The 26,986-nt window shown below is 42.6% G+C and overlaps 2 protein-coding genes across 3 annotated transcripts; one reads left to right on the top strand and one right to left on the bottom strand.

The window, feature by feature from the left end:
- On the top strand, positions 1-11,710 carry atp6ap1a (ATPase H+ transporting accessory protein 1a). Its single transcript, XM_040153767.1, has 11 exons — positions 1-208; positions 3,019-3,145; positions 4,273-4,347; positions 4,541-4,734; positions 5,254-5,294; positions 5,831-5,916; positions 6,033-6,164; positions 6,839-6,996; positions 8,072-8,122; positions 8,350-8,587; positions 10,467-11,710. Exons 1-11 carry the CDS (start codon positions 78-80, stop codon positions 10,674-10,676), a joined length of 1,443 nt encoding a protein of 480 aa, XP_040009701.1. The 5' UTR covers positions 1-77; the 3' UTR covers positions 10,677-11,710.
- Positions 11,711-20,355: 8,645 nt separating this feature from the next.
- LOC120803282 (galactose-specific lectin nattectin-like) lies at positions 20,356-25,861 on the bottom strand. 2 transcript variants are annotated; one of them, XM_040151607.1, is made up of 9 exons: positions 25,729-25,858; positions 25,344-25,386; positions 23,825-23,932; positions 23,062-23,127; positions 22,493-22,514; positions 21,793-21,887; positions 21,321-21,455; positions 20,829-20,937; positions 20,356-20,556 (listed from the first exon to the last, which is right to left on the bottom strand). In XM_040151607.1, the coding sequence occupies exons 4-9, from the start codon at positions 23,125-23,127 to the stop codon at positions 20,489-20,491; spliced, it is 495 nt and encodes a 164-aa protein (XP_040007541.1). In that variant the 5' UTR covers positions 23,825-23,932; positions 25,344-25,386; positions 25,729-25,858; the 3' UTR covers positions 20,356-20,488. The 2 variants fall into 2 exon arrangements, with proteins under 2 accessions (XP_040007541.1, XP_040007540.1); XM_040151606.1 differs by lacking the exon at positions 25,344-25,386 and having other exon boundaries at positions 25,729-25,861.
- Between the last annotated feature and the right edge of the window lie 1,125 nt (positions 25,862-26,986).

The raw sequence follows: 26,986 nt of genomic DNA, 5'->3' as shown, positions 1-26,986 counted from the left end.
GAGCGGCATCGTCTTCGTGCGCCGTCACGTGACCCCGCCGGACTGGACCTCGCGTCACCTGCCGTCAGAGACTAAAGATGGCGTCGGTAGGGACACCGCAGCTCGGCCGCATCCCCGCAGCTTTGGCCGTTTTTCTCCGTTTACTAAGCGCATTAAGCCCGGGAACCTGCGATGAGCAGGTGCCGCTGGTCCTGTGGTCAAGCGAAGGGTGAGCGGCGTCCATGCCTGTGCTTCTTTCATCTTTCTGTCTCTATCTTCTCACCGAGGCGTTTCCGCGGGGTTACCGGGGCCGGACGTTCTGGCTCCCGCTCGGCTAACGGTTAGCGCTGTCGGTCGACGTCGCCGGGATGTGACCGGGCCTCAGTCGTCAACTGGGAGGCTCGGAAGCGAAACGCAGGCCGCGGTTCATTTGGGTGCTCTGATAACGGAGCGGGGGCAACGTCTCGCCACGCGACCCTGACGAACAGGTGCCGTATCACCTGTGATCTAACGTTAGCAAGTTGTTCGCCTACGCTGTGTGAATGGCACGTTCATTTTTATGACCCGGGGTTCATTTAAAGGCCGAATTCATCCGCGCTGCACCTGTCAGATTAACCGCCCAGGGGCCCTGGGGCCAAGAGGTGGTGGTGGTGGTGGTGGTGGTGGTGTTGTCGTCGTCGGGGCCCCGGGGGGACCCTTGATCCTCAGGCTTCCAGAAACCAGCCGCCGCTCTACAGCTGAAATAGGTAGTTGATGAATCAGTTGGCTGATCGACACGGGAATTGATTAACCACTGAATCCTTTCTGAAATTCACGCATTCCAGCCTCTAAAAGTTTGCTGTTTTTCCCAGTTTATATGATACTACACGTAACGTCTTTGTGTTTGTGAGTCAGACAAAACAATACAATTAGTTAGAAATGACGTTACGTTGGGTTTCAGGGAATAATGACCTTCTACACACTGAGCAATCAACCAATTATTTAAAAAAACGATTGTCCGGCATGTTGATCATGAAAATAATTGAAACTATAACACACAGGCCTGGAATGTTTCTTCTTACCTGCCATAGACAGTCACGTTGGTTATAAGAGTTTCTATTTGGATGTGTTTGCGGGCTGACGAGAGAGTCATTCTTTGACCCGTATCACAGTGAAACCGGTGACTTGCGTTCTGCGTGGTTTAAAAAGGCCTTTAAAAGTCTTAAATATACTGTGGTGGGCACTGCGGAAACCTGCTTACGCAGCATCTTTAAAACACAGCAGCACATTACAAACTAAAACAATTTAGGTCGTAAAACTCTAATTTCACACAAGGGTTCCTATTTCAAGACTTGGGGCCCCAAGATGGAGGATGGGGAACCCAATGTAGTTGATATTGTACGTTAGCATGGGTGGATTGAACCATCAAGGGGGCCAAAAATTTGCTGTGTGCCCCCACTGAACCCCCACCCACTGCCCTCTGAAGACCCTGAGCACCCTGCCGCCTCCAAGTTCCCATTAAGTCCTGTGCAAACAGACCTGCTGCACTGAAACAATACTTAGTATGTCTCAGATTGTGGCAATTTGTTTAAGCTCAGCTTTATTTAGGAATGTACTCCGCACGAGGACGATGTGTACTAAAATAATAAAGGTCTTAAAACTAGAGTTTGACGCAGGGACACTCCACAAGACAAGGCCTGATAATTGGCTAATAATGTCGTTGATATTGTCAGCAGATATAAGTGTTATTGATATATTTGTCAACAACTATAGCTCCTCCTGTCGACACCCATACGCGGAGGGAATGAATGACATTACAGATAAACACTGTTGTAATAATGTAAAATATCTCTTAATGGGAGTATTTATAGTCGCCGACAAATACTATACATTAATAAACACTTAAAATGTCCTCACAGGTGCATACAACTACATTATAGTGTGATACAAACCATTTTTTAAAATGTTGCTGTACAGCTAATGAATGCTAAATAGGAGTAAAGTGTTTCCACTTGCGTATTTCCATTATCTGCTGCTTTATACTTCTACCACACTACATCTCAGAGGGATTTCCATTACATTTATTTGAGAGCTATAGTTACTTCGCAGAATAAGATTTTAAATACAAAACAATAGCCCCAAAATGTGTCTCTCATCTCTGCCATTCATAGTCAGATCACGAGGCTAAGAATCCCATTTTCCATAAGATAAATACCCAGCGACAAACCTTGAAGGTGGTGGTCTGAAGGTATTTCCAGAATCCCTAAAGACACTTCTAACCATCAGAAGGAAAAAATATGCTGCACATTAAATACAGTATTATGCCAGTTTCTAAAATTGTGACTGTACTTCCTATCCAGATAGCCAGTAATGATATACTGTATGTCATTGCTGTTTTTGTAAAACCCAAGAAAATTATTTTGTATGAAAATCTAAAATATTGCTAAGAAATATCACTCTATACCAAAATACTGGTTCACATTGTAGAAATGGAGCAAGAACTTTTGTCATTTCTGGAAGCAAACTGGATATTTTTCCATCCAGATGGTTAGAAAAGTCTTTGAGGTTTCTACAAATACCTTAAAAACAGCTGTAAGTGTGGTTTAAACAACGAGTATTTATCTTTCAGAAAATCAGATGCCTTAGCCCTGTGACTTGACTATAATGGTATCACAACCTGGGGCTAACACAACACATGATGACGTTGTAGAATATGATGCATTGGTAGAGATTAAAATGCCCAACGTTAATAAAATTGTTCAAATTCACTCTACCTCAGCCAGCTACAACATTATGCACAATGCTTCTTATGTTTCCACATTAGGAATAATACTCCAATAATAATACACTTGCTGCATAATGAGTACTTTTACTCTGGATACTTTTAAGTACATTTTGCTGTTAACACTTTTGTACTCTTACCTGAGTAAGATATTGAAGGCATCCTCCTGTCCTGTCCATGTGCTGCGAGTTAACAATGTTTTACGTTGTTGTCTGGGTACTTGTACTTCAGTATGTGATCTGGATACTTTCTCCACACCTGCTTTGAATCTCCACCAGGATCTCTCTACCAAGTCAGTCCCCTCCCACCGCGGGTCAGATTGTTGGGCAGCAGCAGCTCGCCTCTTACCTGGAGAAAGCTCTGAACGTGGGCCCACGAAATGTAGTGCTGTTCCTTCAGGACAAGGTACAGACACACACACACTCAGACACAGACAGGGAGACATAAACACGCTTTTAATGCTTTCTTTGAATCTGCCAGGTAGGTTATGCATGATCAAAGCCACACGGCCAGGCTGCCTGTTACAGTTAAGATGGACCAAATGTTGCCAGCTGTCAGGCTCTTTGTTTTTAAATGACTAACACTAACATTTACTTTGTAAAATGCCCAAGGCTGCCAAATGTCACTATTAGGGATGCAACTAACAGTTATATTCATTAATAATGAATCTGTTGATTATTTTCTCGATCTCTCGATCAGTCATTTGAAGTATAATGTCAAAAAAGTGAAATACGCCCATGACAGTTTCCTAAAGCCCACGGTCCTAACATCAAGTTGCTTCCTTTGTCTGACGAACAGTTCAACAGTTCACAGAAGACAAAAAAAGAAATCTCACATTTGAGAAGCTGGAACCAGAGAATATGTGACATTTTCGTTAGTAAAATGAATAGAATATATTATAAATGAAATAATATATTATTAAAAGAGTTGCTGATTCGTTTTCTGTCTATTGACTAATCCATTAATTGTCTCTGTGGTCACTCATGTTTGCAATCATGGGCCTGTGCTTGATCAGTTTATCAGAAAAAAGCATCATTATGTACAGGTCAAAAACACAGACCATCTCTCAGATGAAAACAACGTCAGGATTTCAAGCGATGTTACAGATCAGGTCGTGAAAGATATTAAACCATCCTGGCATCACATGGGAATGTTTGTAGATAATTACACCTCTTGGTAACACGTGGCTGTCAGCAGCAGCAATGCAGTTTACTATGTAGTCATGTCGTGCAGTAAGAGCCCTTTATGAGCATTGCAGCACATTCACAATATGTGCAGCCAAATGCTCTAAATGTTGATCAGATTTCTGTCAGAGACCAGAACAAAACACTACAAATTCACCTCATAATTATTCAAAACTCACAGTTTTGTTTGACCTTAATATTAACACAAAATTATGACCAGCCTCTGAAGAATTATATCTCTCTCCAGCTGCTCATTGTAAGCCTGAGTTTTCCAGATTCCTTGTCTATGTTTTGGGTAGAATCGTTTGGCTTATTTAAGTAATCTTCCTCTCCACGTCTCTTCTCCAGATGAGCATAGAGGACTTCACCATGTACGGTGGGGCTTTTGGAAACAAGCAGGACAGTGTTTTTCCCAACGTTGAGGTAAGATAATAATTGACCGCGTAGACCAGTGTAATGTTTCGAGTCCTGTAACCTCTCATTATCTGTTTTTACTGTTGATGCTATACGTTTCTCCCCCAAGTAAACATCACAGGAAGAAAGCAATCACAGAGACAGTTGCTTACCATGTTGTAGGTTATTGTCACTGTTTTGTTTTGTCTTTCTTGTGTCACAGGGGGCCCTGATGTCCTCGTCCTCCCCTCTGGTGTTACCTGCTGTGTCCTGGCCGGCCTCCAATGCAGTGATTGGCCAGCTCCAGGACCAATTAGAAACCTCCCCTCTGTACATGGACCCAGAAACACTGAGCCAGCTGAGACTCAATGCCTCTTCACCCGCCCTGCTGGTGTTCAGGCTGCCCTACGGCATTGGGTACGTACATTAGAAGAAAAGAACTAGACTGTGGCTTCACGTGATGGGAAACCAGCACCGTCTCCAGACCAGACAAGTGCAACACATTCTGGGAGCTTCTGCAACAGTGTTGGGACGAACAATGTTTGATTTCCATTGTAGGAAGAACGTCACCGTTGTGTTCGGCTGCTGGATGAGTCACAAATTTAGATTAAATTTAGTTCAACGAGAAGATTACATGACCCTTTGTTTATAAAATCTCTGATTGTTTATTTGTTTCTATGCTTTAATTCCAGAAACACTGAGACATTGTATTATGTCAATTTAAATAACGGCTGCAAAAATGGAGGTGTTCTAAAACGTTTGACCGGTAGTGTAGGTGGTTTTCCTGGATATGATAGGGTTCTTCACCTTTATGACTGACGTGTAATTTTGATTTTAATTTGGATGAATACTTTCCTTGGACCCAACAATGCTGGTTCTTCAGCCTCCCTTCTCTTTTTGTCGATCTCATTTTTGTCACGTCTGATTTCATTGCAGGGCTGATCTGATGTCTCCCAAAGAAATCCTCAGTGGAAACGGTGAGTCTACCATATAGCCTGCCCAACCCATCAAATAAATGCTTTGAATCAGCAGTATGCTTTTCATACGAACTGCTGTAATGTTTTTGGACTCATTCTTGGCTCAGACGCACAGCATGTTGTACAGGAAGAAATGGGTGACAGAGGAAAACCCAACATAACGGGTCTCATTAAGTGGGACACCACAAGACACGAGTAAAGCTTCAGGGATTCTGTGCATAGATTCTCAGAATCTCTGAACTCAACATATTCCCTCATCTGGTGTTTGGATGGTGGAGGGTTTTGTCTAACATAGGTGTCCAGCTCGGTTGAGATCTGGTGGTTGCCGCAGCACCATCTTCATACTCATAAAACCTTTCAATGAATCCTTGTGCCCTGAATGAAAACAGCCGTATACTTTGACACGTGTCACCCACCTTTATATTGACCATGAAAATCCTTCAGTTTTTTGTTTTCGTTTGTTTGGTTTTTTCTTTTTTGCTTTTGATAATTTGCTTGACGACGCCATGCCAATAGATGAACATGTTGTTTTCCAGATGAGGTGATTGGTCAGGTGTTGAGCATCATGAAGACCCAATCTGTTCCATACACAGCCATTTACACAGCCCTGCGGCCCTCAAGGGTGAGTCAAGTGTCTACTCTGATAATGTGTGTATTTTATTGAGTGCTTACTGACAAGATGTTTCATTCACGCTTCCACATTTAATTGTCTGTCCCCGCCTTTCTGTCTCTGCACAGGAGGCAGCGTCTCTTTCTATGGACTCAGGTCTGGGTGGAGGACGCTCTCTGCTGCAGGCCAGAGGTGGATACAGGGAGAGGGAGCGGAGGATTAAAGAGAAGGCCGGGACCTACCCTCCAGTGGAGTTTAAGGTGGACTCAGTTGCATAATTTTATGGCATTTGATTGCTACTTGGGTGTCCTCCAGTAATCTTGGAGATATTCTATTTTATTTTATATTTGTCAACAAATCACATGAAAAAGCTAAAACCAACGATGAATTGATCTATTAACAAGTATAGTGTATGTATCCAAAGCGTGAGCTATTCCTCTTTCCACCTTGTTGCCTGTTAAAAACACATCATTCAGCCGCACTTCTGCACTGGGTGACATGGTCCACCATGAACACACACACTATACTTTAGTTAGACTCAGTCCCACACACACACACCGTCCTGCTGCCACAGATACTCACTACAGCACCAAATGTGGATTAATCCGCCGCTGAAAATAGTCCCCAACAAATGCACCGTTTCCTCCTGTTTTTTGATTTAAAAACTACAGCGAGCAGATGTTTAAAAATGAAACTATATATTTGGGAGCTGTTTTTAAAGATGTACTTCTTCAGTGGGAACCAAAGGTCTTGGAGCTGGGAGCCCCAGACAGAGTAGGGAAGTCAGACAGTGCTGAGAGACGGACTAACACGTTGTTGGCTTTGGTCTCTTTATAGGATTTGTTGACAATAAGAAAAAAACAGAAAATCACCAGCCCTATCCTTTTTAAATCTTAATTCTCATCTCCCTCGGCTTCTTTTTCTCTTTCTACAGGAGGGGGAGGACACCTGTATCCTCCTGTGGGCAAAAGGCCTGTCAGTGAGCATCCTTCGGAGCGGTCGCTGGGAAGACCATGACCTGACCCCAGCTACCTTTGGGGAGGGTGCAAGCCCAAAACTCCACGGCTCCAGCTGCGACAAAACCAGAGCAAAGTAAGATCACGGCTGTAATTTACTCAGAAAGTGAAGGCGCTTCTTAAGAAGTCATTAGCAGTGATTATTAGGCTGAAGCTTTTTTTCAAAGTCGGATTTAACACTATGTCCCCTGTGATGTCTCAACAGTGACTTGAGTAGATTTGTTCATTTTGCCAAATCCCAAAGATGCTCAGTTTATAATTATAGAAGACAAAGAAAACCAGCAAATATTTAGACGTGGAACCAGAACAGAAACTGTAGCCAGTCAATTTTTGGATTTTTTTGCTTAATAAAATGACTTGATTTCGTGATTATCAGAATAGTTGCAGATTAACTTTCTGTCGATCGACTGGTTGAGTAATCGACTAATCGTTTCAGCTCTACATTCCATGTTTCCTTCTTTTCCTTCTTTCCTTGTTTCCTTCTTTCTCCTCTTTTGAGATTTGTGGATCTATAAAAGTGCCAGCGCAAGTTTATCATTGTTTTGTATTCCACATTTTACTAACATAGTCAGTGCAGATTACGTCACATGCCTCAAATCTGATATCACTGTTTGACAAAGATTGCAACCAAGACATTATAAGACCACAGTGTCACATGCAATGAACTTGTAAGATTATCATCACACAGCAAAGGCAAACAAATAACATAGTAGGATTAAAGCTGCAACAATTAGTCGATGGTTAATTTATAATTGATTAATTGCTCAATTCAGTTAACTAACTTCACCTGATGCCTCCAGCTTCTCAAATGTGTGAATTTGCTGCTTCTGCCGGTTTTTTATTGCAGTAAACTGAATATAAACAAAACAAAAGATTTGATGACATCATCTTGGGCTCTTGGAAATTGTGATGGACATTTAAAAAAGAAAAAAAGAAAAAAAAGACCAAACACTTAATCAATTATTTGAGATATAACTGGCAGATTGATCAGTAATGAAAATGATCATTAGTTGCAGCTCTAGATAGTCATGAAAGTATATATGTAGACATTTCTCTTCATGTGAAATGTTTTTAAATTAAACCTCAAAATTGTATCGTGAGTACTTTTCTCTTTTCCCTCTTTCTCACATTTCATGTCGGGTTTTTTGCAGGTTGGTTCTTAATTATGAGAATGTCCTTGGCCACCGCAGCTTCAAACTGATGTAAGTCTGCACAACATACATCCCCACAGTATATATTACTACATCTTATCTTCTCTTTGAATTGAGAAATAGAAATCATTTTAGTGGACATGGATCATTCCATGGCAGAAAAATACCACCATCTTCTCCTGAACCCTTCAAGAATCAGTATATTTATGTGTGCGCGTGTGTTTGTGTGTGTGTGTGTGTGTGTGTGTGTGTGTGTGTGTGTGTGTCCATGTGTCCAGCTTTGCTATGAGCCAGCGTCACTACAAGGTGTCTGCACGCCGCTGGTTCACGCTTGATGCTGTGGAGCTGGAGTACGACGGGACCAAAGCCACATTCAACGGTAGCAGAAACATTTATGCCCCCGCTGAGTACTCGTACCGCTGTGAGTCCGTCACCAGCTTCCGTTGGCCGCTGCTCATCCCACGCTCATCCAAAGATCCAGCCAATCAGTGGAGGGTCTCTTTTGAAGACTTCCAGGTAAGATGGTGATTTTTTTTTTTTTTTCCTTCTCTTTTCTCCTCACACTTGGACAAAATCACAATTTGTCCAAGTGTCTCTAAACATTTCTCTCCGCATAGTTTCCTCTTTGAAAATGTTCGACATTTTCGGAGGTTTGCTCATTTGTGTTCTTGCTGAAAGGTGGAGGAGAAAATCAGTGCCACTCTCATTTCTGTGTGTGAAGTGCGGACCTGGATCTAGGAATCAATTAGCTGAGCTTAGCATAAAGAGTGGAAACGGTAGGTAGTAGAAGGTTTGAGCTGTTTCCCTTGGCTTCCAGTATTTATGCTAAACTAAGTCAATTCACTCTTTGCTCTAGCTCCATATTTGAGTACACTAAGTCCGAAATTCTGCCTTTTGAGTTAGCGTATTAAATTACAGTTACTTTAACAGTATCAGTTAATGGCTGGGTGAGGAATTTTTGTTTTTGCACATAAATATGCACAAAGTGTATTTTGGGTCAAAACGTAACGTAGAAGATAGTTGCTGCATTAGCTGCCTTTAGTCATGACGGTCCCATAAATGGTGGCGTGATTAGCTAAACTACGAGCACACCTGCCCCAGTTGTGGGACTGTAGTTTTTGCAGGGAGCTAACTGGCTCTTATCTTGTATTGAATTTAACTGTTGCGTCTCTGAGAAGGGACGGTCTGAAGTCAGTGCTTTCAGTGTCGGCCTGCTGAAGAGAAATAAGACAGTTTGGGTCATGAGAGGGAAACATGAGATGTTATTCGCTGGCATAGATGTAAAAGGAAAGTGAGAATGTGTATGAATGTGAGAACTTGTATGAATTCTGAGCGACCACCAGATGTAATATCTATGAATGAAAACAGATGAACCTCGGGAGCTACTGGGTTTCTGGGTTTGAATGCATTCCCTCCTTAAAAGACATTAACAAATGTGATTTTTACATTTTGAAACCGTATTGTTAACATCAGTTTTGGCCTGCTAGCAGTCTCCTTTGTCCCTGCCTTTGCTGGTGCATTACTGCCACCGGTAGATCAGTGGAATAATGATGCTCTTAAATGTAGAAGTAACTGTAGCTGCACACAGACACGGTCCTGCAAACAATGAACAAACACTTTACTGTAAGTCCCCCTATTTAGCATTTACTAGCCGCATATAACACACTCTAACATTTGTTAGTGTTATTAATCTACAGTATTGGTCAACAATTATAACTTCTATGAGGGCTGTTATTATTTACATGGCATTCAGAAAGTATGAAGACGCCTTCACTTTTTCCACATTTTTTAATGTTGCAGCCTTATGATAAAATCAAAAATACTAATTATCAATCTAAAATCAATTCCCCATAATGACAAAGCAAAAACAGAATTTTAGAAAGTTTTGCTAATTTATTAAAACAGAAAAACAAACATTGACATAAGTATTTGGACCGTTTGGTATAACACTTGAAATTTAGCTCAGGTTTCTCCCATTTCTCTCGATCATCTTTGAGATTTCTTTCTAAACCTTGACTGGAGTCCACCGGTGGTAAATTCAATTGATCGAACATGATTTGGAAAGGCACACATCTGTCGGTATAAGGTCTCACAGCTGACAACGCATATCAGAGCAAAAACCAGGCCCAGAGGTCCAAGGAGCTGCCTGCAGAGCTCAGAGGCAGGCTTGTGGCGAGGCACAGATCTGGGGAAGGCTACGAAAACTTCTGCTGCATTGAAGGTTCCCAAGAGCACAGTGGCCTCCGTAATTCTTCATTGGAAGCAGTGTCGAACAAGCAGGACTCTTCCTAGAGCTGTGTACAGATGGGAGAATCTTCCAGAACCATCACTGTGGCTTAAGCCTTTACAGTGATTAACAGTATCACCCCCCCCCCTTCTAAATTTCCCTCCACAGATCCAGGGTTTTAACGTGACCGACAGTGAATTCTCATACGCCAGTGACTGTGCTGGCTTCTTCTCTCCTGGTATCTGGATGGGTCTGATGACCAGTCTTCTCATGGTCCTGGTGCTCACCTACGGCCTGCACATGATCATGCAGCTCCGCACCATGGACCGCTTTGATGACCCCAAGGGCCCGGCCATCTCTGTGCCCCAGACAGAGTAACACACCTGCAGTCTGTCTGACTTCACGCTCCGATTTTCCTTCATTCTGTCCCTCAAATGCTCCTCCTGCTACAATGCTTCCACTCCCACCCTTTACATTCCTCTCCCGTTCATCTGTCGTTGGGCATTATGCAGAATGATCGGTGATGTTGTTAGAATAAGAGCTTATTCATCGTATAACATGTCAGTTTATACCTTTTTAAAATGGGCATCCTGAGACTGAAGAATGTCATTTTCAGGTAGCCCCAGTTTGTGCCTCTCACGGTTCAGTGTTACATTCACGTCACAGTTACTATTTCTCTGAAAGAGAACTACCTGGAGATGTTTGAAAGCCTCTGAAGGTCAGTCAACGATCTTTGAGAGAAACCGATCCTTCCCACTGCAACGCGTCCTCTATCGTTCCCCCTGAGGCACAAGCTGGGGCTGGTTTTCAGGCTGCCACGGATCACTGTGTCCCACCGGAAAGGGATACAACTGTACATATGGGGACAAAGATAACTTATGAAAAATGAATTATGAAATGCTATTTATTGGTGAAACTACTGTCATTTGTGTAGGTTTGTGTTTACAATTGTGTCTGTTAGTGGACAAGTGAAAAGCTGTCGCTGAATGAAGGGAATTAATTTTTTGCGTATGGATGATAGATAGGTCATATCCGTTGCTTTCCGTTAACTTTAGGTCAAAGGGACATTCTGATGAACACGCTGACAATGCAGATTTTTTATTTCTATGGTTTTTATTTGGTATAACATGAAAGAAAAGTAAGACATTTCCAGTTGTTTCTGAATTATCCTCATGGTTGTTTCAAGTAACTTTTTATTTTTGTGTCTGTCATAATTAACATGAATATTGTATTTCTCAAGTCAAGCTCTCCCAACTGATGTGCACTGAAGTATGCTTAATGTGAAATTGTTATTTTTCTGTTTTGATAATTTATTATGTTTTGAGGATTTGTAGTGAACATCATTGATGTAAAGTCCTGAGTATGGTCCTGTGTCGTGGTGCTGCTGTGACCCCAATAAAACATCTGTGAAAACTGGGGTTTTATTTTCTTTGTTCTGTTGTTATATGTTCCTTTAATACAGTAATTAATTACAGCTTCAGCTCCAGAATCTATTTAGACAAACTATGTAGAAGTCAACCTGAGCTTGGAATGTGCATCCAACGTTGCCTCAGGCAAAGGTATTTTTGAGGCTTTCCTATGTTGTTAAATGCTTCATGTAAATACCTGTAACTATACCAGGGCCATAGCCAGGATTTCAGAAATGCAGTGGCCATTGGGTCCAAATTCCCCAGCAGAACCTCACCACCTTTTATAAAAAAAAAAAAAAAGCATTATTACCATCATTATTACCTGAGTACTCAGTAGTCACTACCGCATTATTAAATGAGCAGTAAATAGTCATTACTACATTACATGATCAAGAAGGAAATATAAGCTTAAAACAAAGGCACATTACGAAAAAACATCCATTTACCTGAACCCATGAGTAAACACATTGCCACTCAGAAGTCATTACTAGATTATTACACGAGTAATGTAGTAATACAGAGTTTCATGAGTGTATGTTGCGCAGTTGTGACGCTATCTGTCCACAGACAGACAGACAGACAGATCGATAGACATATAAACAGTCCTCAAACCACCTCTGCGGTGGTTCCTGCTACAGTATGTGTCTCCAGGACCCCCTTTTTTATGATCACACACACACACACACACACACACACAGAGACTCACAAGGTGAAATCAATACCAACCAATTCATGTTTAATTTGAATCTTGCTTGACTTTGGCCTCTGTTTTTACATACTTCATTCCACTTCCATTCACAATGCTTACTTTATACAAATCCTCATGCACTGGCACATATTAGAGGTACTTCCCTGAAATATTGTTATGAATGTCCCACAGTTTTTCTGTGTTACATTTCACAGCAGCGACAGCATGGATGGTTTTGTTTTCACCCTGTGAGTCTGTGTGTGTGTGTGTGTGTGTGTGTTTCTGTGTGTGTTATGATGCAAGAAAGAAGATGACCATTGGTAGAGGAAGTATTTAATCCCTAAGAGCCATTAATAGCCATCTGTAATCTGTATTTGTCAAAACTTACCTATTGATCTTAGTAGCTGATTTTGATGAGCAAAACAAAGTTCAAACAAAAATAGAAACTAGATTCTACTACTATTCTACTACATCTATTTTCATCTGCTTGCTTTTAATTTGTTGCTTTGGTCCTGGGTCTTCCCTCCTCTGTAGTTTATTAGATGGTGATGATGATGATGATGAATAACTACAAACCAAAAAAAAGGAGACATTTGAAATCGGTTCCTTTGGTATTGTTATGTTAAAATTGGAGCAGCACCAGGTTCTTCACCTGCTCTGTATGTTTCCGGCACAAAGTGAAGGTTTCTATGGTCAAGGAATTGACCATAGAAACCAGTAAACAGTTAATTTGCATTTAAAGTAATAATCATAGAGCAACCTGTACAGTTGCTGACTTAATGACTTGTAAAAATGTCCAAATGATGTGTGAGAACCATGGATCAAGAAGGAAATATAAGCTCAAAACAAAGGCACATTACGGAAAAACAACCATTTACCTGAACCCATGAGTAAACACTTTGCCACCAGCACTGAGAAAGAAAAATACACGTTAAAATCACATTTATTTATCTCGTTGCCTCTGTGTCGAGCCCCTTTAACAGTGTGCTCTGTGAGTAGCACAAATTTGAACCACATTTCCAGAAAATCAACAAAAGAAAATGCAAATTAAAAGGTGTTTCCATCCGCTACTGTTTTCTGAATATTAGGAGTTGGATGCAGCAAGATAAACAGTGGGTGGCGCTAACGTTCCAGTCAGGGCCAGTCAAACTTCAAACGGTGGGAAATGGAGAACATGATGGAACTCTGCCATTTCTGTGTGTTTCATGTGAGGAAGGCTCCGGTCTCCTCATCGCTCCACACAGATCTGATGCTTTTCGTCTCTTCCAAGTTTCGGCATTTCCACTCAGGTTTTTTTTTTAATGCACAAATTAAAATTCACGTTACAACACTTACTGCCGTCCAAAATGGCCCATATGAGTGTTTTCATATCTGACTCCATTTTGTAATGTTGTTTAAAAGGGAACTTCCCTGATTCTGATGGTCAGATCGTCAGAGTGCGTTTCCAGGTGTTTCGAGAGTACTACTGCATAGGCTTAGAAAGATTTACTGGGGGTAATGTAGGCGCCAGGATTTGAAAAGGGATAAGAATATGCGGAAGGAAAATAAATAAATAAATAAATAGTCTCCAGTTGTGCAGGATCGATGTCGATCTATCCAGTCTGAGTCCGGCAATGCCGTAGAAGCACAGGGCTAATTTGTTGAAGCGAACCTTTCATTAAAATCAGGGCCCTGGCTCGTTTGGCCCTCGGCTACATGACTGACCTGTCAGTCGTTGCCTGAGAGCGTCCGGAAGGACACTTACCTTGTCTGTAGCTAAACTATGACTAAAAACTCCAGGTGAACGTGGCTTCGCAATTGAGGCCCCAAGGCTTTGGAAAGACCTCCCTGAGAGACCAGGTGACAAAGAGCTTCGAAATCTCATTTTCTCAGATTTGCCTTCGCTGACTGTAAACTTGACTCACTCATTTAACACTCTTCCACTCACAAAATCAGTTTTCTGCACCAGTCTAACGCCTGCCTCGTTGATCACATGGATTTAAATCCTTAATGTCCTTCCTGACCTCGTTGCACGTTGCAGTGTTACTGGTTTTACTTTGCTCCCGCCCCGGTAAAGCGCTCTATGGGAAACGCCACACGAATAAAGACAGCGATGATGATGATGATGATGATTATCTGCCTTTGTTGCGCTAGCCAAGGTCTAGAAAAGTGCGCGGACTGCGTTCCGTCTCAATGCGCTCACAAGCACGAGCGCACACAGACGTATGACTAGCGACACGTTTCTCACACGTTCGCCCAACAAACCTTCTGAGATCGAGTCGAAATGAGTTAGAGAATAGCAACTGCAACAAATGACAAACCTGGTTTCTTCTGTCGGAAGACTTACACATGATTTTAATGAGGCCCGGGAGGTTCCAGGTTAAACAGTGTTATCATAATTAAGGCGTCAGAGGCAGCGAGTTTTACATTTTCAGCTTTACTGACGGAGGAGGTGGTGCTGCTCTTACGGTTATTTAGTCCAATCATCATTTTCCCAAACATCTTCAAAGCAGAGGTCAGCATGAGATTTCACTTACGGACCTCTTTTCCTCCTTTAGTTAACACTAGCCTTTTCAGGGGGGTTCTCCTCTCTCCACGTTACCTTTTTTTTGTCCTGTGTTTGATTCTAACTTGTCTGAATACAGCTCAAACTCAAACGTGAAGTCCCACCTACATTTGACAAGTTCTCAGCTGACGTCCGCCTCTCTTAGCTCAGGGGTCAGAGTCGGCTCCTGCACACTGCTCACCTGTGCTGTAGGTACGGAGTCAGCGGCGAAGAGTCGCCGACACCGATGCCACGAGGACGCTGTTTTATGTGGCCGGGTTTCATAGTGCCCATCATGTATTTGTCTGCATAAATGTGACCACAAACTGCTAAAAGTAAAGTTTTGGACTTTTATTTTTACGCACAGACTGGTAGAATAAAAAGGATTCATTAAACTTCTTCGAGAGCGGCAGAGGTCTGTTAATCCGCGATGAGCGCAGCAGAGAAACAGATCTGAGCAGGCCCAGGTTTCCTGTCTGATAATAATGATACATTAGCTGAAGCTGTAGAATTAAGAACAGAGAAGTTTTAGCCTATTATTTGTGTCTGGCCATTTGATAGGATGTTACTTATATTTATCAGGCTGCAAACACACAACAAGAATAAATCTGCCACTGTTTTGATTCCAATCCCTGCTTTAGTTTTAGACCTAGAAAGTGAGGACATTTCGTCTGGTCCTGATTGAAGGCTCGGTTAGGACAACGGTTGGTGTTAGGCACGCAGCTGTGAAGTGCGTGTGCGTTTCTTTGTACTCTCTGAGATACCGGTGTTCAGGCTCTGACGATGTAGTAATGATGGAACAAATGTGAGGCGGGGAACATCAACATTTGTGTAAGAAAACGAAGAAAAGACGGAGAATGTGCCGAGTGTGTACGCAGCAGAGAGATATGGCAAGTGTGATGTGAACATGATATAGTTTCTACTAATCGTGAAAAGATCAACAGTTCTTCCATAGAGCTGAATAAAAACATCTGATGCCGTGACGGGACGGAGGACGCGTCCCTTGGTCTGATGATCAGGAGTCGGCAGGTTGTCTGGGGAGAGGGAGCATAATCTTCACTTTTTCTTTCTCTGCACGTCTCCCCCTCATGACAGAATAATGAGTCGATCTAGATCAGCGGGTCCGTTTAAAGGGGTACTTCTTTAGAGAAGTATAAAAATCACATCACAATGTTGAGCCACAGATGCTTTTTCGTCACTTTCACATCATTGAGGCAAGTTATCAGACGTCGCACAGCTCCCTCTGGAGCCTTATACAACCTTTTTTACATACGCAGTAGTGCTCCCCAACACCTGTGAGCAGACTACAATCTGCAGATCGGCTTCTCTGGCAATATTTACGTCAATGCAGCAGCGATTGTGCAGCCAGGATGTTCCAAGACAAACAATATCATTGTAAAGGAGCACAAGTGAAGTTTGCGTCAATGTTTCAGTTGCTGTGACAAAGTCAAAATCAACTTCATGTCACTCTCAGACTGGTTTCTGCGAGAAACAAATCATTCTCCCAGAATTTGAATGCAGCACCGGCCTCTTGGTTGTGTATTTATTTCCACACATTATTGTGCAGATCTCCCTTTTTTCCACTCTACTAACCCAGACACTGGGTCGCACAGATCCTCGACTTTTCTTTCTACCTCAGTAGCAAAGAGAGGAAGTTCGGGCGCTGCAGTGGAAAAAAGAGTCAAAAGCAGGCTGCGTCTCTGTGGCATCAGTGCTGGAGAGAGGACAGAATGGAGTTCAGTCTGTCGCGTCCACATTTTGGTCGACTCCCTCCTGCTTCAGTTTCAACGCCGCACTGATCAAACAGGCAATCGTTATCTACAGAGGTCAAGTACTTTGTTCACGTCGACTCCATTTTAGACTCCGGCACTTGTAAGGTCAGCCTTGAGTCAAAGCTAATCATCCCTAATCCATCATGAACAGGCATCAGCTAAAGCACATACACTACATGGGCAAAGGTACGTGCACACCTGGGATATTTTAGGCTCTGGAGGTACTTAGGGCCTTAAATGTGCAGTAGTACTCCTCAAGACAGTCAAGAAGTGTAAAATCAGCGTAGTTCTCCTTTAAGCAACACTACAAGTGGAGTAAGATTAGAAAACGCTCACATGGGTCGTTGCGGAAGGCGATGAGTGCGATTCCGTCCGCGTGTTTCAATGTGCACTTTAAGCGCGTGAATAAGAAAAGCTGAGACAAACCTGTAGCGGTTGAAAAGAGAGAGTTTTTGTGAGTTATTTACGAAACATTTATGAAAAGCTACCAGTTACAGTACAAACACTACATGGCCAGAGAGTACGTGCACACCTGGGGCTGGATTCACACGGACGCCTTAGACGGGGGTGTGGTGACAGTTTCACCAAAATAAAGACTAAGGCACTCGCCCGGGCTAACTTTGAACCAAGGGCCATGTTGCCATGGTAACGCTCAGTGGCAAAAAATAAAAAAAGGGAAAACATGGCTCATAATTGATGGTTTTCTAACAGCGTTGTGCAGTAATGAGAAGGCAAAGAGTTTTTAGAGAGCGCAGCAACCTGTTGGAAATATACAGCACTGGCGACACCGTCGGGGGTTTTTTTGATCGCCCAAAGAAACCGACCGACGGGTTGGCAGAAGTACGGACACCCGCCCCATTAAACTGCTGCTCCATTGTTTCCCGGTAAAACGTCCTTGGAACTGCTGAATTCTTTCAGAAGGCAAACATTTTCTGCCCGAGGGACCAGAGCTCAGCAGTTTGCCCAGCGGCTCGGTCAGACACGTTTGTTTAGTTTGGACAAAGTCTTCACTTACACGGAATTCACCGCAAATTAGTCCTAATTAAGAAAATCAAGAACTAATCGGCGTTGGGCAAAAGAGGAATTTAGACGTCTATTTGAAGTCTGACCGTTAGTTTGATCGAAGATCATTTTGATCTTGCTTCTTTTTTTAAAGGGGGCATAAGCTAAAAGTTGGGGATCCACTGATCCGGAACATCCATCGAGGAAGCTAAACCGAGTGCAAGTGCGACACGTTGAAAGATAATGTGATGGACGGCCTGCGCGGCATTTGGTAAGGCATTCATAGGGTCTTTAATACGGAGTTGACCACCTCTTTGACGCTACTCTTGAACAGGGCTCTGTGCAGGCCAGTCAAGTTCTTCGACACCAGACTGGAGAAAACCATTTCTCAATGGACCCGGCTTTGTGCAGGGGGGGCGTTGTCATGATGTAACAGGAAAGGGCCAAACACAAACGCATCTGCTGCTGGCCTGTGGGTTTGCCTCCGCCGTTATTTACTCATGATTCTCTTCACCTGAATTACAGACAGGATGTTCACAGTTAAACAGAATCATCGTAATTAAACGCTGAGCAGGGGCCTGTTCGAGGGAGGTGTCTGCAATTTTCCCAGCTGTAATCACAGAACCGCCCCCCCCCAGGTCAGTTTCATAAGTATTTGATTAAGGCTCTACACTGCAGAACTTCACACAGGAATTTAATGGAATCAACCTTTCTCATTAATTTAACGTAAAGACGTAAAATGTGTAAATTTCAGGTAAATTCAACGTAGAATGTCGAGTTTTAATTTTCAGACTTTAGGACTTATAAACATCAGCTGTTCTGACTTGAATCGATGTGTTGAATGCGTGAGCTGCCGAGAGGTCACTCAACCCATCGAGTGAAGTTTTTAAAGAAACAAAACTAGCATATTAACAGACGGCTTCCCAGCATGCATTGTTTGAGACTTAAAACCCTCCAGAGACTCTTATTTCTTGTAGTTTCAAGAAAACAGACACGATGAAAACTCGCTGTGTGTCTTTAATACATGTTAAATTAAGTCCTGGTTGCTTCTTTTCATAATGATGAAAACAACACTAACCACCATAAAGGTTAGTAGTGAATTCAGTCCCGACCCCGAGTCACTGGGAGCAGCCTGTCCTCTTGCCTTTGTGCTGATTCTGGCACAAAGGAAACAGAATTGTAAGCGGACTACGCTTTGCGCCGAGGATGTGTTGTTATTGTTACGTGGTTGCCGAGACGTTAGCGCTGAACGTGTCAGTAAAACGTTCACAGGCAACGGATTTGCTATCTGACCTTGCAGTGTTGAATTTTGATTTGATTTAATTTCAAACGGATGAATAAAAAGATACGTCCTGCTCATCAAGCTGCCTCACTTCTTTATACTACCATCTCAATATTTATACATGTAAAATCTGAAAAATTAATTGATCCACCGATCAATTCAAAAATCATTTTACTTTATCTCTGCATACGTGGTCTGGAATTATGAAATTCTAGATCACCCTGGACGTAAGCTCTTCTACAACCATTGAACTGCCCAGACAAGTTAAACAAGAATGAAGATACCGCGCCATGCCTGCCTCTGCTGATGTGAAGAGGCAGATCAATTCTGGCTCATCTGACCTCCACGCTGTAATTGGTGTACCGGTACACTAGAGAGCATCGAAAGTCCGGTAGACCTCAACAAAAGCACACGGGACGCGGTGGAATCACAACTACGACGACTGGCGATGATTCTAGATTTGTTGTTCTCTAGAACAGATGCATGAACATCTGTGCCATATTTGCTTTTCATCCTCGGGAGCCCGTCCAGACATCGGTAAATACACTGAGGATGATTTCTTTATGCTAACATAACATCATCTGTGTATCATGCAGAGACAAGCTCGGAGAGCCAGTTGAAAGTGCTGATGGGGAGCTTTCACACAGTATCTCATTTATGTCTGCGGACCACAAAACGTCTTCTGAAAGCCAGCTTTAAAACTCTGAAAGTTTTCAGTGATCTACAGTGGTACAGTACGGCCCTGGTCAAGATCTCATACCATAAAATGCGATAGTAATTAGGAATCCTGTCCGTTTAATGCAACTTTTATTTGTTCTTGCCAAAGCCCAAGAAGAAGGAAGCCAACTGGTTTGAAAAAGAGAAATGTTTCGCAAATTGAAAAGCTGATGTTAAAGCTGAAGATAAAGTTTTATCTGCCCAATAGTTCCTGAACGTTTCACTGTGTGTGTGGATCTTTCTACACAACAGGACTGACCTGAACTGTTGAGCTGACTCATTCACAGTCACATCCCCGACACGCTTCGTTACTGCTTTGCTTGCTTGTAGTTGTACCGGGGACAACCACTAAACGCTGGCCTGAGTTTTTTTTGTCTGTTTGCTTTTTGCTGCGTTGATTTTGGTCGCTGGGTGTTTAATGGCTGAAAGTCGCTTTGCTGTTTTATTAGTTTGTTATTTATTCCACGTTTTCTGGGGTTTGACCATTAGCAGATAAGTAATAATAACTCATTTTTCTCCCCCATGCTGCCTTTTGTGACCCACAATCTGAAGTAAAATCAATTGACCGGTTGATAAATTGAAAATGTTTCAAAACTGATTTTAGAGAAAATGTGGAGCTTTGGCGTGAGATGCTAATAAAAAGGAAGTCAGACAGACGAAAAGGAGGGACCACATATATTTATTGATTAATTTGAAATTACATCAGAGTCGTCAATAGATCTTCCAGCAGTGATGTCATCGAGGCCTGACATCCTGGCAGAAGTGACTCGTCCTCATGTCAGACGTTTCGGGATTGTTAAGGGTTTCTGGCACAAACGAAAGATCTCTGCGCTGCACACTTGAAGTCGTTGACATAATCTTTTCCTGTAGACAGACGTTAGAGATAAGCAAAGACACTTCAGAGGCCTGATTAATCCAACGTCGAGTAACAGCAACACAACACTGATAGGTTCTGCAAGCCGTATACGGTGGAGCATGCACATACGGCTGTATGACGCCGTGTCAAAGTGGCGATCCCTCATTTGAGAGCGTGAATGATTTGTTTTTACTGTGAAAACCCGCCACCCTACGTATATTTCCAAGCTGCTTCTCAATAAATGTGGCAATCAAAGCGACAGCAGGTAGTAAGTACGTACCGTCGCTGTTAATCTCCATGCAGTGTTCTTCTCCACTGTTGTTAGGCTCCCCCTTGGCCCAGCCTTTGAAGTCAAACTTGGAGCCATCACTCCACAGCCACACACCCTCCTGAAAGAAGAAGTCTTAAAGGGTCAAATGCTCCAGACATTCGGTTAGTGCAGACCCACTCACTGGTCCTCTCTAGCCAAAAAAAAAAACAGCATCCTACTAAAGCTACCTCAGTATATCACAGCTCTTCTTGGTCTAGAAGCTTCTGTTCAGCAGTCCCAGCCCCGGGACCTGGTCTGCTGAACGTGGGAAAACACGCCATGTTCTTTTTATTTCTTCTGCCGTCAGGCCTCTCACGTTAAAAAATGAAGCTTCTGAATAAGCGGACTTATCTAGACAATCAACTACCAAGTGATGCAACTACCAGACATGAATAAAAAAACATATTCAATAGCAGGAACACAAAAAAACGAGAAAAGATAAAAGATAAAAAAAACACCCACCTTTACTGCATCATAGCCTCCAACCCAAGTTGTCTTATGTGAGTTTGTCGCTCTGTAAATCATCTTTCTGATGAAGTCGTACACCGCTCCATTTGGGAGCGAGGCCAGATTTCCATCCCGAGAGGTACAGTACCTCTGATGAGGAAGACAAGGGGCAAACCGAAAAGACGAAATGAGTGACAACACCGTGAAAAAGAACACAGAGATGGAATGAGTTGAATCAGACAGAAACGCCAGTAGGCCAGGCTTTGGTCTGCAATTAGGGATTAACACTGTAACATTTAACTGACAATAGGAGCCCACATTGAAGGATTCCTGTGTGTTTGAAATGTCTTGGGAAAAGAAAAAAAACAACGTGCAGTCCAAACTGTGTGTGAATAGTAAGGATGCACTCGAGACTGTCAGCCAATTCTTCGACTGAATGCCATAAAGACAGGGTGAGAGTTTTAGCTGGTGCTGTTCCATGAAGTACCTCTGCTTCAACCCAGTCCTTCTCAGCGTCCTGGAACAGGTAACAGCGATCTCTGAACATAGTCCAACCCGAAGGGCAGGTCACACAGTCTCTACCTACGGGACAATTGTCAACTTAAAAAAGGAAAATATTTCGATAAGGCTACAAATGATCGAATCTCTTTGGCTATACAATAACAGAAAATCCTGAAAAGTGCTCAATACACTACACAGCATTTATTGGGCCCCCAAGCAAATCTCACCTTCATGAATGTTACGATGTTCAAGTTTTTGTTTTTTTTTAAACTGTATTGCTTTATACTGAAAATGTGTTTCTATTCTTTTATCCACCCCATTTATATCAATGGAGCTTCACCTCTCTGCAGTTTGACATCAGCACAAGCTACAGCCTCCCGAAGGATCTTATGGTTGAATCAACACCCCCCCCCCCAAAACAGTTTCAACAAAAAGCGAAGCCTGTAACCTTCACGAAGGGAGGATTTACCGCAGGGCCGTTGCAAAGTGAGCGGAGGTCTGTGAGTATTGTTCACAAACGCACGCAACCCAGTTTGTACGGACAGCCCAACAGAGAGAAGCCGTCCAGTGAGAAGTTCTCTTCAAATGTTGTTTGTTAAAAACTCATCAGTAACATTGACTGTGGTCACACGGTGCCGGCTACTGAATGTTGAGCGTTCACCTCCATAAACGTAAGAAGCACCAACCTCCTTTTTCTGCACCATTCACCTGTGGATGCAGAGGACACGGTATTAGACCTGAATCCTGTAAAGGCAGAGTTTTCCTGGTTGATCTGCGTAGAGATTAGTTAAGTGACACCACAATGGCAGAATTTTGAAGGATAGCATTTTAGTGAAAGGGCTTTTTTTTTTGTAGCAACCTGGTTTTCGTACTGCGAGTCTACGAAGCCCACTAAAGGGAGAATGACTGAAATGGTCTGTTTCAGTAACAGTGACGTTACCCTTCACTTATCAAATCCGAAAAACACTTAGCACCGTGAACGCCTGATTGTAGTCCTCGATAAGAAATGTTGGATGGTAAATACTGTGTGTTTTTTTTCTTTCTACCAGACTTGCTTGTTTGGTTACATGCAAACTTGGTGAAGCAGTGGGAAGTATCATCTTTATGCTTCAAAATCACTTATCAATAACCTCCCAATCTGTATTGTTCTCTACCTTTCACAGAACCCTCAGGCTTTTATTTAGTTGCTGCAATTGAAAGAAAAATATATATTTTAAAATAAAAAAGTAAAAAAAAAAATGTTTACCACTCTCACATTTTCTCCAATCCAGAGTCCACTGGTCAGACAGAGGACCACAATGAAATGAAGACCTGCTGCCATCTGTGTAAAGATAAATTAGAAGGTTGATTCTGGGTTTGGATGCACACAGCTGTCTTATCTGAGCAACGAGCTGAGAATTTTAAAATCGCTGCAATGACAACAAATACGTGGTTAAAGAAGTGTAAAGAAGAACTACGCCCTGGGAGGACATTTCTCCGTTAAGCTGACATAATAGACTGAGTATTTTTCCATTTTATATTAACTGTGACTCAGCACTGGGGGATTTTGGTCAAATATAATCAAGATATAATCAAGCGTGGATGAAGAACCTCCTCTGAAAAGCTGCTGCTATGATGAAGGGTAAATTATGACGCATTCGAATGATAACCTGGATTATTGAATAATTAATTTACAAACAAAATAATTATTCGCTCCTGCATTTATTGACGACCGCTTAAAAAAAAAAAAGACCTGTGGGTCATTTTGGCTCCCGCAACACGTTCATGACCGAACCCACCTGTCGGCATTCAAAAACGACTCAAATCTCTTTTTAGAATTTCTGTCAATGTCTGAGCACTCCATAAATAAAATGTATTACTGATGTGCATTCGGTGTCTATGCAGTGAAGAATATCGACAGTGATCGTACAACCCTATATTATGTGGATAGAATATCGCATTATCTGCAAAAATGCAAACTCCTCACCATCAATAGAGGCAACTGAGCTGTTAACACTGACAGACTGTCAGAAACTGACCTTGCGTCAGATGATGTCTGTGAGGAAAGGGCGTCTCGTTTCTCTTACAAGGTGTTTCCTTGAGTCCTCTTTCCTTAAGATTCTTCCTCGTGTCGTAAATGGCAGGGACTAAGACGGGAGGAAAAGACGCAAGTGAGGAAAACGTGGATGTAGTTAACAGAATTGACATGCACGCCATTCCTCCCTTCAATACTGAGTCCTTGGGATTCAAACTTATCAAGTTCAAATTGCATACGTGCATAAATGTATATACCTGTTGTGTGCATTAGCCAAAATAATCTCAAGTCAAAAATGTCAAGGATGAAAAAGCCAGAGAGAGAGAGAGAAGTTCAAACTCTGCTTACTGCTGCATGAAGAAGCTGTGAATGTTGGATCATTGGTTTCAGAAAGTTACAACAACTATTAGATCTACAGCAACACGTCCAACCTTGAGGTGGATGAGCTACAACAGCAGAAGACCCCATCAGGTTCCTGTCCTGTCAGCCAAGAACAGAAACCTGACGCTGCAGTGGACACAGGCTGCACCAGACCTGGACAGCTGAAGACTGGAAAAACGGAGCCTGGTCTGATGGATCTGGATTTCTGCTGAGGCAGCAGATGGTAGGGTCAGAATTTGAATCCATGGACCCAACCTGTCTTGAATCAACAGTCCAGGCTGGTGGTGGTGTAATGGTGGGGAGAAGGTTTTCTTGGCTCCACTCTGGGCCCCTTAACACCAACCAATCATGGTTTGAACGCCACAGCCGGTCTGAGTATTGTTGCTGACTATGTGCTTCCCTTTATGGCCACAGTTTAGCATCTTCTAATGGCCACTTTCAGCAGGATAATGCAATGTGTCACAAAGCAGAAGTCGTTTCAAACTGGTTTCATAAACATGACAATGAGTTCAGTGAACTTCAGTGGCCTCCCAAGTCACCAGATCTGGATCCAGTACAACACCTCTGGGATGTGGTGGATCAGGAGACTGGCAACTTGAATGTGCAGCTGATAAATCTGCAGAAATGATGTGATGCAATCAGGTCAACATGGACCAGAATCTCCGAGGAAAGACGTGAAGCTGTTCTGAGAGCAGGGGGAGGAACTACCCAGGATTAATCTGGTGTTCTGAATAAACTGCTCGGTGAGTGCATTTGTTGACTTTATGGCAATTAACCAGAAAAGCACGTTGTAATGTCAGGAAGTAAGGTTCACCATGTATCACAAGGAAGGAACTCTGTACAAATATACTGTAATAATATTTGAGAATCATGCAGGCGGATATCAATGGATCTTCAGCTCTCTGCAGTTTGATAGCAGCACAAGCTACAGCCTCCAGAAGGATCTTATGGTTGAATCAAACCCCCCCAAAACAGTTTCAACAAAAAGCGAAGACTGTAACCTTCACGAAGGGAGGATTGCATTTGTTGACTTTAGGGCAATTAACCAGAAAAGCACGTTGTAATGTCAGGAAGAAAGGTTCACCATGTATCACCAGGAAGGAACTCTGTACAAATATACTGTAATAATATTTGAGACTCACGCAGGCGGAGATTCCCACTGATGGCTTGACTCCTCACACCAACCTGAGTGTGCACAAGTTATCAATCTAATCTAAAACAGCTACAGAAATCATCACATCACATCACATCACATCACATCCCTGTCTTAACAAACAGAGCGCAGTGCCCGAAGGAGTAAATTTTGCAATTTGTTTGCAATTTAGCATTTTGAACAACAAAGTTGTCCACTAAGGACTACTGAGACTGCTCCGGGCAGAACTAAGATTCGGATCTCCAAATCTCCTAAAACTGACAAAAAGTTAAGCCAGGAGTTAAAAATGTTCTCTCGGACAGCACATCTCTCTATAATTTAATTAAGTCATTCACGCATTCCAATCAATACAAGACAGCAGGGATGCAAATCACCAGTTGTAGCAGGTCCGTCTGTCCGAGAAGCAGATGAACAGGCTGCAGTTGTTCTGGACCGAAGCGAGTCTGGTTTATACGACTGCTACGAAACAGGGGTGGGGGCTTATCCGGTCTATCTGGTAACTTGCACAACTGCTAGAACATGTGGAAATTTTACAGGCAAACAAATGTGAAATTATATACTCTGAAAAGCATTTCCTTGATTTGTGTGAAGATATGAAGATAAATATCAAATTTCCTGCAAAACAGACACTTTTGACAAAAATGACAAAATGACAAAGACAAAAATGCCTTGACCTGATGTATACTGGTTGCGAAACCTGTGATTTAGATTCTTTAGAACAACTTAACATGTTTTTGCTTGTTCTGTGCAACTTGTCTATCTTTTAAGTTGCTAGATAAGTAAGCGAATAACAAAGAGTGGGTTTGTTTTCTTGTAGAGCTGTGACTACTGGCCAGAAAGTGCGAAGAGGCCTGGGTGGGATTCCTAGCCCGAAATATTTTTCCAGTCAAACGCTGGTCCTGAAGTTGCTTCAACTGACTGGTTTACGATAACTAGCGGTTTGTGTGACCTGAATTTGTCAAGGCCAAGCACATCCTCTGTGTATCTGTCAGTTTTCTTAAGATGTACAAAACCAGAGCGATATCCTGCTGGTGAAGGATTTAAAATGGACCAGATGAGAGATGGGATATGAGAGAAACCATCCAGTTGTATTATGTAGGATCCAGGGATTTAGGGCGCAACTCCCACTAGGGGCTAAAAACCCGGACCCCCTATGCTGCTTCCTCTATTATGACTATTATTTTATTTAATGTTTCTCTCACATGCCATTTAACTTTATAGAGGTGCAGTATTAAAATTGTTGGAGTACTCCTTTGAAATATAAGACAATATGATCAATGATACAGAAAAACATTCCTATAAAGTTTACTTCTGTTTGCCTCTGTGGTGGTGACTACATGCCAACAGGGGTGCCCCAGGGCTCGGTGCCGGGGCCCCTTCTCTTTCTAATATACACCCCCTCCTTGGGTCCGATTGTCCGCTCACATGGCTTCTCATATCACTGCTACACAGACGACACCCAACCATACCGATCATTCCCGCCAGATGACCCCACGGTCACGGTGCGGATCTCGCCTCGTCTGTCAGACATGTCCACATGGATGAGGGAACGCCACCTCCAACTACACCTCTCTTAGATGGAACTTTTGCTCATCCTGGCCGATCGATTTCTCCATCGCAATATCAACACCA

Source organism: Xiphias gladius, chromosome 18 (assembly GCF_016859285.1).
Source record: "Xiphias gladius isolate SHS-SW01 ecotype Sanya breed wild chromosome 18, ASM1685928v1, whole genome shotgun sequence".
NCBI lineage: Eukaryota > Metazoa > Chordata > Actinopteri > Istiophoriformes > Xiphiidae > Xiphias > Xiphias gladius.
This window is presented reverse-complemented; position numbering and strand designations above follow the sequence as displayed.